Genomic DNA, 13,374 nt, shown 5'->3' on the forward strand with positions numbered 1-13,374 from the left:
GATGGCCAGAGTTATTGGGGCGGGGGGGTTGCCGCGTGTCCCGGTCCTTGCTTTGTATTGTGGGGCGACAGGCAGGTGGGGCCCTTTGTCTCGTCCCGTGCCCAGCTCCATTAATTAACGTCAGGTTTTTTCCTTCCCCGCCGCTGAGATGAAAGGAGGAGCAGGGCTGCATTCAGAGGGCCGGGGAGCTGTGAAAGCCGGGGCCAGCTGACTGGCTGGCAGCTGCAGATAGACGAGGGGCATCGGGGGCTTCCTTTTGTGCGCCTGTTCTCTGAAACTGGGGAGATAAGGAGGGATTCTAAAGTTTCACTTCTCTAGCAAGCTGATCTAGACAAGGGGACTGATTTGCCAGGGCCCCCCTCCGGCTCGGCTACAGGCACGGCGGACCCTCGCCAAGGGACATGTCAGATGTGCTGAAGCGTGCAAATGCGGACGGAGCTGCCCTGGCAGAGCTGTGTGCATGGAGAGCCCAAGGCTGGAAGAGCAGGGGGGCTGTATCTGCAGAGCCGCACCTGCCGGGGCAGAGGGGGGGAATGCAGGATTGGGATAGCTGTGGGACTGCAGACTGGACTGAGGGGTATCTGCAGAGTGGGGGTGCTGGGGCACCAGATTGGGACAGCAGGCAGTGCTGGGCTGGATGTTCAGATTGAGGGGCATTGGCAGAGTTATGTGTATATGGGGGAGAGGAAGTCTGGAACAGCAGAGGGGCCAGGCCGCTTGTGCGGATCGAGGGGCATCGGCAGAGCTGTACGGGGGGGGGGGGGACGCTGGGGGCGACCCACAGACTGAGCTCAGGGCCACCGGCAGAACTGGGTAGTGACTCCAGACCGAGGTGGAGGAGGGGTTTCCCCAGGGAGAGGCGCGGGTGTCCGACGGTACCTGGATCAGGTTCGCTGCCGGCGTCCGCCTCTTCTCAAAGTGTTTCTGGCGATGCTGCTCCTGGACTTTCAGGGCGAAGCCGGAGCCCAGAATCCCCTGCAGGAGAAAGGGGCCAGCATGCGTGAAACGGGATCCAGAACCTGCCTGGCCCGTGCGGCAGCTGGACAAACTGCCCCGACACAGTCTGAGCCCCACCGGCCTGCGGGGTCCTAAGGAAGCATCCCTCTGTCCCCCGGCATGAACACAGAGCGCTCAGAGCCCGGGGGAGGAGAAGGGCTCCAAACTCGCCAACGCCCCCCGTCTGGCTAGCAGGACGATCCACTCTTTGGGAGGGAGCAAACAGGGCCCCCCAAAGTAGGACTCTGTTGGCTCTGCCAGACCATCTCTCCTCCCACAGGGGTCTGGCAGCTCCAGAGGCCAGCTAGGAGCCGGCAGTCCCACTGGGGCAGGGTGGGGTATTGGGTGCCACCGTCCCTGCGGTGACGTGGTAGGGCATTGCTCTTCTCTTGAGGGAAGGAAGGGGGGAGGGGGGGAGAAGGAAAAAGGGGACAAAGAGAAAATAGAAAGGAAGAGAGGAAAGAAAAGAAGGAAAGTGAAAAGAAAACGAAGGAAGAGAATGACCAATGACATCTCTATGGCAGGGTCTATTCTGGAGTCTTAGACACTGGGCTGTGACCCTTTAAGCCGCACTGGGGAGGGGGGGTTTCTTCCAGCTGTCTGCCCTGTCCAGGGCAGCCCCGACTGCCAGCCTAGGGTCCCCGAGGCCTGGCTCTCCCTCCCCCTGGCAGCGCCGGGCGTTACCGGGATGCCGCAAGGGGCTACTCACAGCAGGCAGAGCGAAGAAGGAGATGCCCAGGAGCGCGAAGCCGGCCGCCAGCACCCTGCCCAGCCACGTATTGGGGGTCTTGTCCCCGTAGCCGATGGTGGTGAGCGTGATCTGCGGGGGGAGAGAACACAGAGAGGCCTTGACGGAGCTCTCCTCGCCCCCGCGCCCCCCAGCCCGCGCCGCCCCCTCAGTGGGAGGGGGGCTTTGCAGCCACACTTACTGTGCCCCACCAGAGCGAGTCAGCGTAGGTGGCGAACTCCGTGTTGGCGTCTTTCTCGGCCAGGTAGACGAGGAAGGAGGCGAAGATGAGCACCAGGAAGCCGATGTACCAGGCTGTGATCAGCTCCTGCCAAGGGCAGACGGGGAGGGGACCAAAGCCAAGATGGAGGGGGGGTGTGTGTGTGAAGGCCCAATACATGACACAACACAATGTAATGTCCCCTCTGCAGAGCGTCCCGGGCACCACCCCAGCCAGAACTGAGCACTCGCTACCGGCAAAGGGGCAGAGAGGCTCCAATGGCAGGGAGCACTGGAGGGGGGTGGGGGTACTTCCAGCTGTCTGCCCTCTGCGGGGCAGCCCCGACTGCCAGCCTGGGCTCCTAGGGACCAGGCACGTGGAGCTGATCCCACCCAGCAGCTGCAGAGGAGAAGACCCTTGCGCACGCGTTGGGCAGGCACAGAGAGGCCGCCGGCGCTAAGTGACTGGAGGGGAACGTTCTGCGTGGTTGACTGGGGCGAGGCCATGGTGGGGCTGGGTCCGTTTCGAAATGAAAGGGGAGACGTAGGCGGTTAACAGGGGAAGAGCGGAAGGACGGCTCAGTGGTGAGGGTGCCCTCCTAGGACTAGGGAGACCGCTGGGTTCAAGTCCCTGCTCTACTGTAGACGCCCCTGGGCAATCTTGGACAAGTCACTCTGTGCCTCAGTGTCCCCATCTGGACTGTGGGGATCATAGCCCTTCTGTGAGGTTAAATACATTCAAGCCCGTGAGATGCTCAGATACTAGTGATGGGGGCCATAGAAGGAGCCAGTCCAGACCTATCTGTGCAGGGGTGAAAGGGGCGCGCAGGGCGATGGGGAGTCCAGGCCTGGGTAGAGTAGGGGGCTCTCGGCCAGGATTGAGTGGCAGGGGCAAAGCTGGATGCACCAGTCCACCCTATGCCCGGCTCTGCCCTGTCTGTTTTACCACCGCCCGCCTCCCATGGCACCGACGCTGAAACCCAGCCCTGCCCCCGGGCCAGCGCCATCCTCCAGCTCACCTTGCTGTGGGCATAGACCACTGAGCCCAGTAGCTTCCAGGTGCCCCCCCTGCGGTCCATGCGCACCATCCGCAGGATCTGCAGGAAGCGCATACTGCGCAGCGCCGAGGTAGCGAAGATATTCCCCTGCGTGCCGGCGGCGATAACGGCCAGCGAGGCGATGAACACGATGAAATCTGTGACCCAGAGCACAGGGAGATGGGTGAGGGGTTAGCTGGCTAGCAGGGTGGCAGGGATAGCTCGGTGGTTTGAGCATTGGCCTGCTAAACCCAGGGCTGTGAGTTCAATCCTTGAGGGGGCCGTTTAGGAATCTGGGGCAAAAATCTGTCTGGGGATTGGTCCCCCTTTGAGCAGGGGGTTGGACTAGATACCTCCTGAGGTCCCTTCCAACCCTGATATTCTATGATCCTGGCTTTGCCCAGCATGGGATACATCCCAGCCCACCTGCCTAGGAGCTCGCATGGGTCTCATCCCCAGAGCATCACATCTCCCCGGACTGCTTCTGAGCGCTCCTGGAACAGGGTAGCGGGAGGGAGTGGGGGGAGTCTATCACTGGTTTCCCCCCCCCCACCGCATATGCCCTGAGGTTTCCATTCTCCCCAGACTGCCCCTGCACGGTCCTTTGAAAGTGGGTCAGTCTCCGAGAGCCCGGGGAAAGGCAAGTCCATCGAGAATATCCTCCTTGGCTAATCCCCTTGCCCCGGTCACTTATCATAGGAGCGTGCCAGCAGTGATGGTGGTGCTGCTACAACTCTCCAGTAGGAGGCAGTCAATGACTCGTTCTATTCTCTGGGCTGGAGGAGCTCTCTCCACCGGGTGTTTGGGGGAGGGGGACCATCCTGCTGCCCTCTTCAGAAGTTCTCCACTTTTGCATCTCCCTCCCTATCCAGATGTGACCCTGTGTCCCCGATCAAAGCCACCGACCCTTCCCTGCCTGCCCTGGGCTAGCCATCGCCCCCAAACGGTGACCAGCGCCACCCCAAAGGGGCACGGATGGGGCAGGAACGGGAACTCCCCTGCCTCAAGCCCACTTCAAATTGAAATCTTAGCCGCAGTCGGGTCCTAGAACCACTGCTCTTCTCTAGAACTCGGCCCGACCCAAAACCGCTGCCAGCTCCCGAAACACTGGGATAAGCCCCAGGAGCCCCAGAGAAAAGGCTCCACCCCACTCTCAGCTGGCCCTGTCAGTACTCACATCAGGTCCTTCCCCAAACGCGGCCTGGGTTCCAGCCGCTCTGAGGTCTCCCCGCACCCCATCACTGAGCAGGACACTCATACACAGCGTTTAACTAGGCTTGGGGAAAATGTGGACTTGAACTTGGACTTCCCAGAAGTTCTGGATCCAGGTGCCCTTGATGGGGACAACATTTGGATTCTGCTCCTTCTTGCTCTCCTCACCCCACCGCACCCCGATTTGAGGAGGTGGGGGTTGAATTTTGGGGCACTTTACTCTTACGGCAGGATTTTCCAAGGAGTCTAAGGCTCCCAAATTCAGCAGAGACCTGGGCACCTCCGTCCTTTAGAGTCCTTCCATAACTCCGGGAACAACCTATTCTGATCCCATCTCCTTTCAGCTTTGCTCCTGAGGGTGCCATGGGGCTGTCTGGCCTGGTAACCGTGAGCGCTTGCGAGGAGTTGGACGAGGGGGCTCTCCTGTGTGTCAAGGCTCTCCTGATGTGCCCATCCATTGCCTCCAAGTGGCCCCAAAGAGACCTAGGATGCCCTTCCCATCTCTAGTTCCTATGATAACCAGGGACAAGTGGGAGCCCTAGAGATGGGTGCAGAGAGCAATTCCCTGCGGTGCACCCCTGGGTGCCCCATGGGGAGGATCACAGGGTGCATCGGGCGGCTTTCCTTGCCCACACGTACCTATTATGCAGAAGGGTTTCCTGGCAAAGCGGAACCGCCCCTGCCAGCCCCGGTAACGGCAGCAACAGCCAGCTGCCCAGATGCGGATGATGTACTCCATGCCGAACACCACAATCATGACGAACTCCTGCCGGGGGCGGAGGGGGGGGGGGCGCAGAGAGAGAGAGAGAGAGACTGGGTTGGTTAATCTGGGAGGGCCCGGAGTGCGGCTGCCTGTAAAAGCCTCTAGAACTGTGTATGAACCTTCATTTAAGTCACGCCTGAGGGGGTTAGCTGGCTCCTCGCTCCCTTTGCAGAGAGGCATCCTCCAGGTGACCTGCCCGGCTAGACAAACCTGCCCAGACCTTGCAGCCAGAAACAGGGGCCTGCAGAGGGCAGAGAGACCCGGGGACCTGCCTCCTAAATATAAAATCCCTTCCCATAAATAATCGATCCCTCTCGGTGCTAGGCCCCGCCCGGCCGGCCCCACTGGTTCCATGTCTGCAGCAAAGGCTCTCTCAGGAGGAGGAGGACGTGGGTGTTTGCTGCAAGGCTCGGTGCTGGATTCAAGTCTCCCCCGCTCGGGCGGTTCTCAGGCACCCTCAGCACAAGCGTGGACTGAAATCAGCCGTAGAGCGCCGGGGCAAGTTGGCACGTATGGGCCTCAGTTCACATCCACTCCTGCTGGCCTCTCGGAGAAAGAGTGTGACTGGAACATGAAAGAATTCCCTAAGCCACTGTGGCTCTAGCCCTGGTGTGAGAAGAGGGGGAAACTGGGAGCACACGACTAACTAGGAGATAAGAATAGAGAGGTTTATAAAGTCCCCTCCTTACCAGGGCCCAACCTCAAACCCATGCCAATCAATGCAGAGATTCCCATGGACTTCACTGGGTTTTGGCTCAGGTCCTTAGGAAACCAGAGCTTCAATGCTGAGCAGCAAAGCAAACCTCTCCGCGCCTCCTTGTTCACCGGGAAAGTCAAGGAGACAAGCCAGGAGCCCTCAACTGTGGAGCCTTTCGGAGCCGCCCTGCTCCTCCTGCATGTGCCCAGCTTAAATATATATGGGTAATTTTCCTCCGCTGTCAGCATTGTACTGCTTTGCCTTCTACCTTTTGTACACACCAGCCCCTATTTTGCTTACTAGCGAGAAAGTCACAAGGACCTTCCTAATTTAGTCTCCATCACAGTCGGGAGAAATCCAGCGTCAGCTGTTTCTGACAGTTTGGGGGAAAGTTGCTTTTTTTAGGTTTCTTTCCCCCTCCCTTTCCAGTTGTTTTTTTGCATGTCCATACACTTGGCTATAGGCTTCCCAGACACATTCCACTAGAGCGTCTCCATTTCAAAATCCTCCAGGAGATTGTGCAGCTACGCTGTGCTGCTTTCGCCTCACTCCTGCAAACATCGCGCCGCCATGAGAGCCCTGGAGGAGGCTGCAGAGTGGGTTCTCTTGGGTTCGAGGCCCAGTCGTGCCACAGATCTTGGGCACACCACGTCACTTGGAATTCACACGTGCAAGTTACACCAGGAACGAAAGCCAGGTTAAAACCCATCAGGTAAGAACGTCCACGTGCAAAGTTGCACAGATTTAAAATCACTCCTGGAGCTAAACTGGTGCAATTGCTGCAGGTAGGAGAGACCGTAGTTCCCCTCCTGTATGCTGATGCTGGCCTCAGTTCACATCCACTCCTAATGGGACATGAAAGAATTCCCTAGGGCATCATGGTATAGCCCTGGTGTGAAAACTGGGAGCACACAGCTAGTTAGGAGATGGGGCTAGAGAGGTTTATAAAGTCCCCTCCTTACCAGGATGAACAGACATTGGTTGGCTAGTTTCTGATGCTCTGGGATGGTGGAGAACACGGACAGCACCAAGCAACTGAAGACTAGGAGGAATCTGAAATAACAAATGATTAGAACGGATTAGCAGGCATTGGTTCATCAACCTGGCGCTAGAGCAGGTGCAGTGAGCCCATCTGGATGGGGGAGACGGAATCCATTCCAGCCCCGGTGCCCACCATAGCTGCCAACTTCCCCGGATCAGCTGGAACGCAGCCATGGCCAGACCTTACCCTGCTCTGCATTGGGGCGACTGGATACTGCTGAGGGGATTCTGGCATTTCAGGCAGATGCAAACAGCCGAGCCACCCAACCTAATCACCAGTCCCACATGGGCACCAGCTATCCCAAATGCCCAGCTGGTACCAAGCATGCCAGAACCAGCTGCATCGTCCAGCCAGACTTTGGTAACACCTGCAAGACCAGGTCATCCCGAATTAGACCCAGGACAGCTGAGGCTGAATGAAATTACTAGCATGTAGCAGCCCCCACGTAAGACGGGCAGGGTCTTCGCCTGCCCACAGCACGGCTTCTGGAGCGGAGCACGGGCAAAACCAGCGGGGTGTAATCCGACATCTCGATTCCGGTTCAGAACCAACACATTGTTTCTTCCTGCCAGGTGCCCTGCTCAGGACCCCAGGGATCAAGAGACCCAACCCCTCACAGCTGACCCCTGGCCTGGCTTGCTCCAGTTCCAGCACATGGCAGCATCATTCTACCTTCTCACCCACAGTAAGGCGCCCGCCAAAGGCACGGGCCACCAGGGCTGGAATAAGGACCTCAAGGGCAAGCTACCAAAGCTGTCCATGTGAACAGCAGCTCTCCCACTCAGGGGGAAGGTGCCGAGGGAAAACAGCAAGGGACAGGTGCTGTAGGTGATTTGGGGGCTGGGGGGTGAATACTGGCTCAGAAGGGTTAAAGGCTTCACTTCTTTCGTACGACAGGGGGAGGGGAAGAAGGAGGGAATTTTGACACCAAACGCTAATCTGAGCCGCAAGGTTTTACCATCCTTAGATAAGATACTGTGACTGGAAGCTGTTTGGGGCTGGGACTCTTTCGCTCTGTGTTTGTGCAGCACCGAACATGGTCCATGACGGGAGCTGCTAGACACGACGATAATGCAAAAATGAAATCATCATCGGACGAGGCAGGTATCTCAGGCGGGTGAGCTGCATGTCTGCACTTAATTCAAGCTACCATGGAGAACGGGCCCCCCTCAGGCTCCCGCTTTGCTTTGATGGGCTTGTTAGCTCTTCGGCGATCCCACCAAGCTGCCTGCCGAACAGTGTCCCCAGCAAAACTTCTAAAAACCGGATTGACCTGCAGGGGCCACACGCGGCCCCGAGATGGCAGCAGAGAGCAGGGGAGCTGGTGGCCCAAGGCTGCTTCTGAAAGCTACAGCGGACGGATGAAGGGACCCAGGCCGGGGGCTTGGGGGGCTGCTGAGCAGTGGAACCAGAGCGCAAGTCAAGGGAGCATTAAGAGATTCAGTTTGGCCTCTTCCGAGGAACCTGGGCGGGGCGTGGGGCACCGAGACATGCGCCAGATGTTCTGTTCTTCGGGAACTCAACTGTGGCTTCTTTTCCAATGTGAAACGTGCCCTGGGCAAAACCCAGGAGGGCAAGGACCTAATGAAGACAGAAGTGGGAAAGGTCCATTCGCTCCCTTAGTCCTTCCTCAGGGCTAGCCCAGAATCATTCCCTGCAACACATTCTCCAGGCTAAAGGGTCTCAAGGGATGGCGGGGGGGGATTTTCCATCATTGCCTTTGGGACATTGCGCCCGGCAGATCTCACCGCCGGGAAGTTTGTAAACTGGATTCAGCCTGGATTTCCCCCTTCGGAACGTGTCAAACCCGCCGCCCCGGCTAGCCCTCCCTGGTCAGCTCTTCCACCCCCTACAAATTGTAGCAGGCAGTCCGATGCACGTATTACAGTCCGATGCACGTATTACAATACACCTATTACCATGGAGCCCGGGGGGCTGTGTTTGGGGGGAAACAAATCTGGTTTCCAAGCAATGATGCGGGGCCAAGTTCAGAGCAGATGTAAACTCACCAAAGGGAGAAGCACCTCGGTGTGGCCGATGAGCACTAGCAAAACCAGGGCCTGAAAGGCAGCGTAAGCCTGTGAAATGGATCAACTGGGGTTTGCCATTGCACGGCCCCAGCATTTCTGCTTTCCCTTTCCTGGCTGTGGGGACCAGAGCTCCAAATATCCTGAGCTGTAGGCAAGGAGAAGCTCAGCCCTTAACACTGGGGCCTGGGGGCCTTTTCATCCGAAACGTGGAGTCCTAGCCAGGTGGCACCCTTCAGCTGCCCCCTAGATCTCTATTTGCCTCCCGAGGACTCCTTCGCCCATGGGGCTACTGTGACACACACTGTCCCATGAGCGAGGGAGAGAACTTTAGCCGGGGGTGGGGGCGGAAGGGAGCTGGGGTACCCTCCCTTTCACTGTTTTAAAGCGTAGCATCTTTCCACTGGAATAACGCTTTGCATTTTCTAGAGCACTAATTGGTGGGGGAAGGGGTGCTTTATGAACATTAATTAAGCTCCACAAACTACCCTGCACTGCAGATAAACAATATCCTGGTTTTACAGAAGGGCCAAGGCATGGGCGGGGAGAGGACTTCCCCAGGATCACACAATAGATCCGCAGCACAGCACACAACCGAACTGAGCAGTCCTGACTCCCAGCTCCCTGCGCTAACCCCTAGACAACACTCCCTCCCCAGAGCTGAGGAAAACACAGGAGTCTCACCTCCCAGTCCCTTTCTCTTACCCCAAACCTGGGAAAAGAACCCAGGAGTCCGGAGTTCCTTGCCGTACCCACTAGACACCACTAGCTGTAAACAAAAAGTTCTCCAAAGTAGTTTATATTTAAAACAAAGCCAAATCCCACATTTTTTAACTCCCTGCAGCCACATTTGCCCTGCAGTCACTCACCCTGGATCTCAGGGGTCTCAGGAAGCCGGCCCCTGCAGTCCCACACTCTCTCAGCAGCCTACCACAAAACAGCCCAGGGAATCCCCAAGTCATTACCCCGAATGGCGGCCGAGGAAAGCGCTGAGCGCCAACAAAGAATGAAACCAGCCAATAATATTCCGGCTTCGGAAAACTGCCGGAGTTGGGCCAGTACGTTAAATATTTAATCACAAGAAAGACATTCCGACGTCCCCTGAGGAGGGCCCTAAGAATCCACCTGCACTGTGGCAATATGCGTCTCACGCCATTCCTGGGCGAACGAGAGCACGTGCTGGGGTCAGGAGGGCAAACCGAGCCCGTAGCAGAGAGGAAGAGAGGGTGTGAGGGGGGCGGCCCTATGGGCAGAGGGGAGTTAATCTTACCACAACCCTGGGATTCTCCCTTATCGTACAGTCTGGGACAAAAACAAATGCCTGCGTATGTGTGTAAGACAGTGCCCTGCACAGCAATACTGGGCTGTACTGTACAACCCCCATTTCCTGGGGCGGGGGGGGTCAGGGCAGGGGGAAGCAGAGAGGGCAGTCTGGGGCACGCCCAGGCTTGCAGGAGTGCGTGGATAGAATCCCTGGCCATGTTTGGGGGCAGTGCTACTTTGCCTTTCTATCGCTCTGTCACTGGAGGATTTCAAAGTGCCATCTGACCCCAGGTGAGTTTCACAGACCCAGGCACAGGGAGATCGAGCCACTTCCCCAGAGTCACAAGGGCCAAGTCAGCTACGGAGCTGGCCATGGAACCCAGGAGTCCTGACGAGCAGGCCTGGCCTCCAACCACTTCCTTCGTCTCCTCCCGCGCAGGAGGATGGGGGCGTTTCGGGTGAGGACAGAATTCCCCACGGGAGAGTCGGCGCAGACAGGCTGAACTACTCCACCCACCTTGAGCCTCTGCCCCCGCCTTGGCCTCGCACAGATGGTTCAGGCTCCGTCCTGCAGATCTGGGCCATGTAGGCAGCATTCGTGCGCACCGGAGCCATTCGACTGTTGGCTCGTTAGGGGTAAACGCTGGCAGTGCTTGCAAAGAAACCAACCAACCAACCAACCAACCAACCATGGTTTCAAACATGCAGAGAAAAGGTGCAAGTTAGGGGACTTGTGCCCCATACGAATCAGGACTGTGCTAGGAAAAATTGGGAAGGGCGACCAGAGGTCTCCACCGAGCATCTAGGAGTCAAGATGCCTGTGATGGGTATGAAGGAGAGGCAGAGACAGAAAGCACCTTTCTGCATTCACCTGCCTGGTCCCTGCAGGTGGAATTTCCCAACGCGTTTAACTCCTGTTGGCTTCGGTGAGAGCGGAGCGGAGGGCTCATGGGAATCTCCTCCTAAAGTGTTTGGGTTTGGTTGGGTTTCCTTTCCCTTTATGGAAAAGTCCGTGTTAGGCATGACACCACAGGGCTGTCTCTAGAAAGTAGCTGATTGCCTGAAGAAGCCAAGAGAGAAGGAGAGTCTCTCGGTGGGGTTCTGTTCGCACCCCCTATGGAATCGTGCCACTGGAGTGGGATTCTCTAGGACAACACGCTGATAGAAAGGGGAGCGGTTTCGATTCAGGAGCAGAGGACTTTTCCCTAAGGGCAGGAAGGTGAGGGCACTGGTCCCATATCACAGCCAAGGGGCTGCCAGGAGCCCTGCGGGCATTTCCTCTCCGGGACAGATGGGTTAAAAGACGGGGTTTATGAGCCTGAGTTACGGAGTGAGTCCAGCAGCAGGTTTTGAGAGAGACCGCCCTGAGATGGCTCTGCCAGGGGGTTAGATTCGGCTGCTGGCGCAGGGCTTCCGGCTTCTGCCCCAATACACCTTCTCCAGTCCACTTGAAGCACTACCAGGATCCAAACCTCACCCCGGGGCTCCCTGAGTCTGAAGTCGGCCGCCTCGGATCACTTCTAAAATAAACGGCTGGGTGAAGAGCGAGCGAGCGAGCTGGAGAAGGAGATATGCACCGAAGGCAGGTGGATCCTGCTGAGAGCTCGACTGGCCCTTGCAATCCGCTCGGAGGCGGCTGTGCTAACACAACAGCAGAGCAGGGGCTGAACTGCAGCGAACAAGCATAATCTGCTGCTCCCCGAGTCCTCTTGCTCGCTAGGGCACGCTGGCTATGCCCGCTCTCTCCCTGGGGCAGCTCGCTTCTCCCAGCCCCCTGCCTCACACGCTGGAGGGGAGGGGCACGCAGCAGCCCAGCTATAGCCCTTCTAAGGCAGTGTGGCCTAGCAGAGAGAGCACTGCCAGACGTCTGATGGAGACCTGGGTTCTAGTCCCAGCTATGGTAGGGACCGTGGGAGATTCACCTCCCTGAATCTCAGTTTCCCCCTCTGGGGCTAATGGTACCGAGGCAAAGTAGCACCAGTCTCCTTGTTATCTTTGAAGAGGAGCCAACACACAACCCATGCCCCTGCGCCCCAGACTGACCGGGGACTGGGCATTCCCGGCGGTGAGGACCAGCCCTCCTCTCCGCCTGTGGGTGGCGCTCTAGAGAAAGGCTGAATTGCAAGAACAGTCAAGAAGAGACGCATCAAGGGGATCTAACCTAGGCCACACTAGTGCCAGATTGTTTCCTATAGGCTAGTGATGGGGCTGCCGCTCCATGTTCCCATGCAAACGTTAAAACAGGGGAAGAGCTGGGTAACCCAGCACAAAAGCTGGAACGAATGTTTCACACGGCTCTTTAAATACACACACACTGCTTCCTAGGCAAGGGCCTTCCGTTGCAAGCGAAAGGAGTGGGGGACAGGGAACCAGCCGTGCCTGAGAACACCAGAGACTCGATCGCAACGGGGCCTGCCAAAGCGCTAGCACAGAAGCACTCACGGCTGCTTGGAGTCCGTTCGCCCAGGTGAGTTCTGGGCTCCGTTAAAACGAAAGGGGCTTTGGCACATTTAAAAGAAGAAGAAGAAGAAAAAAAAGCCCAGAATCTGGAGACGTAGCAAATGGAACTCTCCAAAAATACATTTTTTCCCCTGATCCAGCGATTCTAAATATGGAAAGTGGAAGGCTCGTGCCGCTGGTTCACGTGACCACGTACAAAGGGCCATCAATCTGCAGGAGCTGGCCTTGCGTAACAGCACAGGGAGGTCGACCGAGCTCCCCCCCCTCCCTCCCCGCCAGCTTGTCTTGGAGCGGGAAGCGCCACCCTGGAGACTGGAGTGTGCGAAGCACAGAAGTGACAGGAGCGGTACTGTGGGAGTTGGAAGTTTTTCTTCCCCCCACACCCTGGCCAAAATTCCCCAGAGCCAGATCCCCGGCCAGTTAATCCGCTGAACAGTCAAGAGAGCTGCATTGGGTTCACACCAGCTGTGGATTTGGTGCCAGCGTCGCTCCGGGCAGGGTGTCCGTCTTTCCCTGGTGGCCTCGTTACACCTGATCCTTCTCTACTGGCTCCAGAAGAAGGAAAACTTAAAGCCCTGCTGAGAACTCACTTGGTGTCCCAGCACGTCTGTAGGAGACCCGGGCTCCGCGTGCAGCTGACCGTGCGTGGAGCGAAGCCCCGTGGAAGGGACATGGGAGGGCAACGACCTCCCTACCCCTCCATTGGCACAACAGGTCTCGTTTTCTCACACTCGCCCCATCATCCCCATGAAGAGCTGAGTCCCGTAGTCCCCAAAACAGGGCCACACTGGTTCTTCCACGAGCTCCACTGGGATCCCGGCGCCACTATTCGCATGGTGCCGTGCCTCTCCCTGGGACACCAAACCCAGTGGAGGCTCCGGGGGCAGCCTGGGAACGGAAACGGTGTAACACTGCAAACCGCGAGCTCTCT

At 57.7% G+C, this 13,374-nt stretch overlaps 1 protein-coding gene across 4 annotated transcripts in view; it reads right to left on the bottom strand.

Moving 5' to 3' along the window:
* Positions 1-13,374, bottom strand: part of KCNQ4 (potassium voltage-gated channel subfamily Q member 4) — a 76,330-nt gene that overhangs the window by 28,290 nt on the left and 34,666 nt on the right. For all 4 annotated transcript variants that reach the window (XM_065576794.1, XM_065576792.1, XM_065576793.1 and 1 more), the window contains exons 2-7: positions 6,614-6,704; positions 4,831-4,957; positions 2,962-3,137; positions 1,926-2,051; positions 1,706-1,816; positions 880-975 (exon numbers count right to left, since the gene is read on the bottom strand). In XM_065576794.1, coding sequence (XP_065432866.1) covers positions 880-975; positions 1,706-1,816; positions 1,926-2,051; positions 2,962-3,137; positions 4,831-4,948 — 627 coding nt within the window. In that variant the 5' untranslated portion in view covers positions 4,949-4,957; positions 6,614-6,704. The remainder of the gene's footprint in view (positions 1-879; positions 976-1,705; positions 1,817-1,925; positions 2,052-2,961; positions 3,138-4,830; positions 4,958-6,613; positions 6,705-13,374) is intronic.

This window comes from Chrysemys picta, chromosome 23, assembly GCF_011386835.1.
Source record: "Chrysemys picta bellii isolate R12L10 chromosome 23, ASM1138683v2, whole genome shotgun sequence".
Taxonomy (NCBI): domain Eukaryota; kingdom Metazoa; phylum Chordata; order Testudines; family Emydidae; genus Chrysemys; species Chrysemys picta.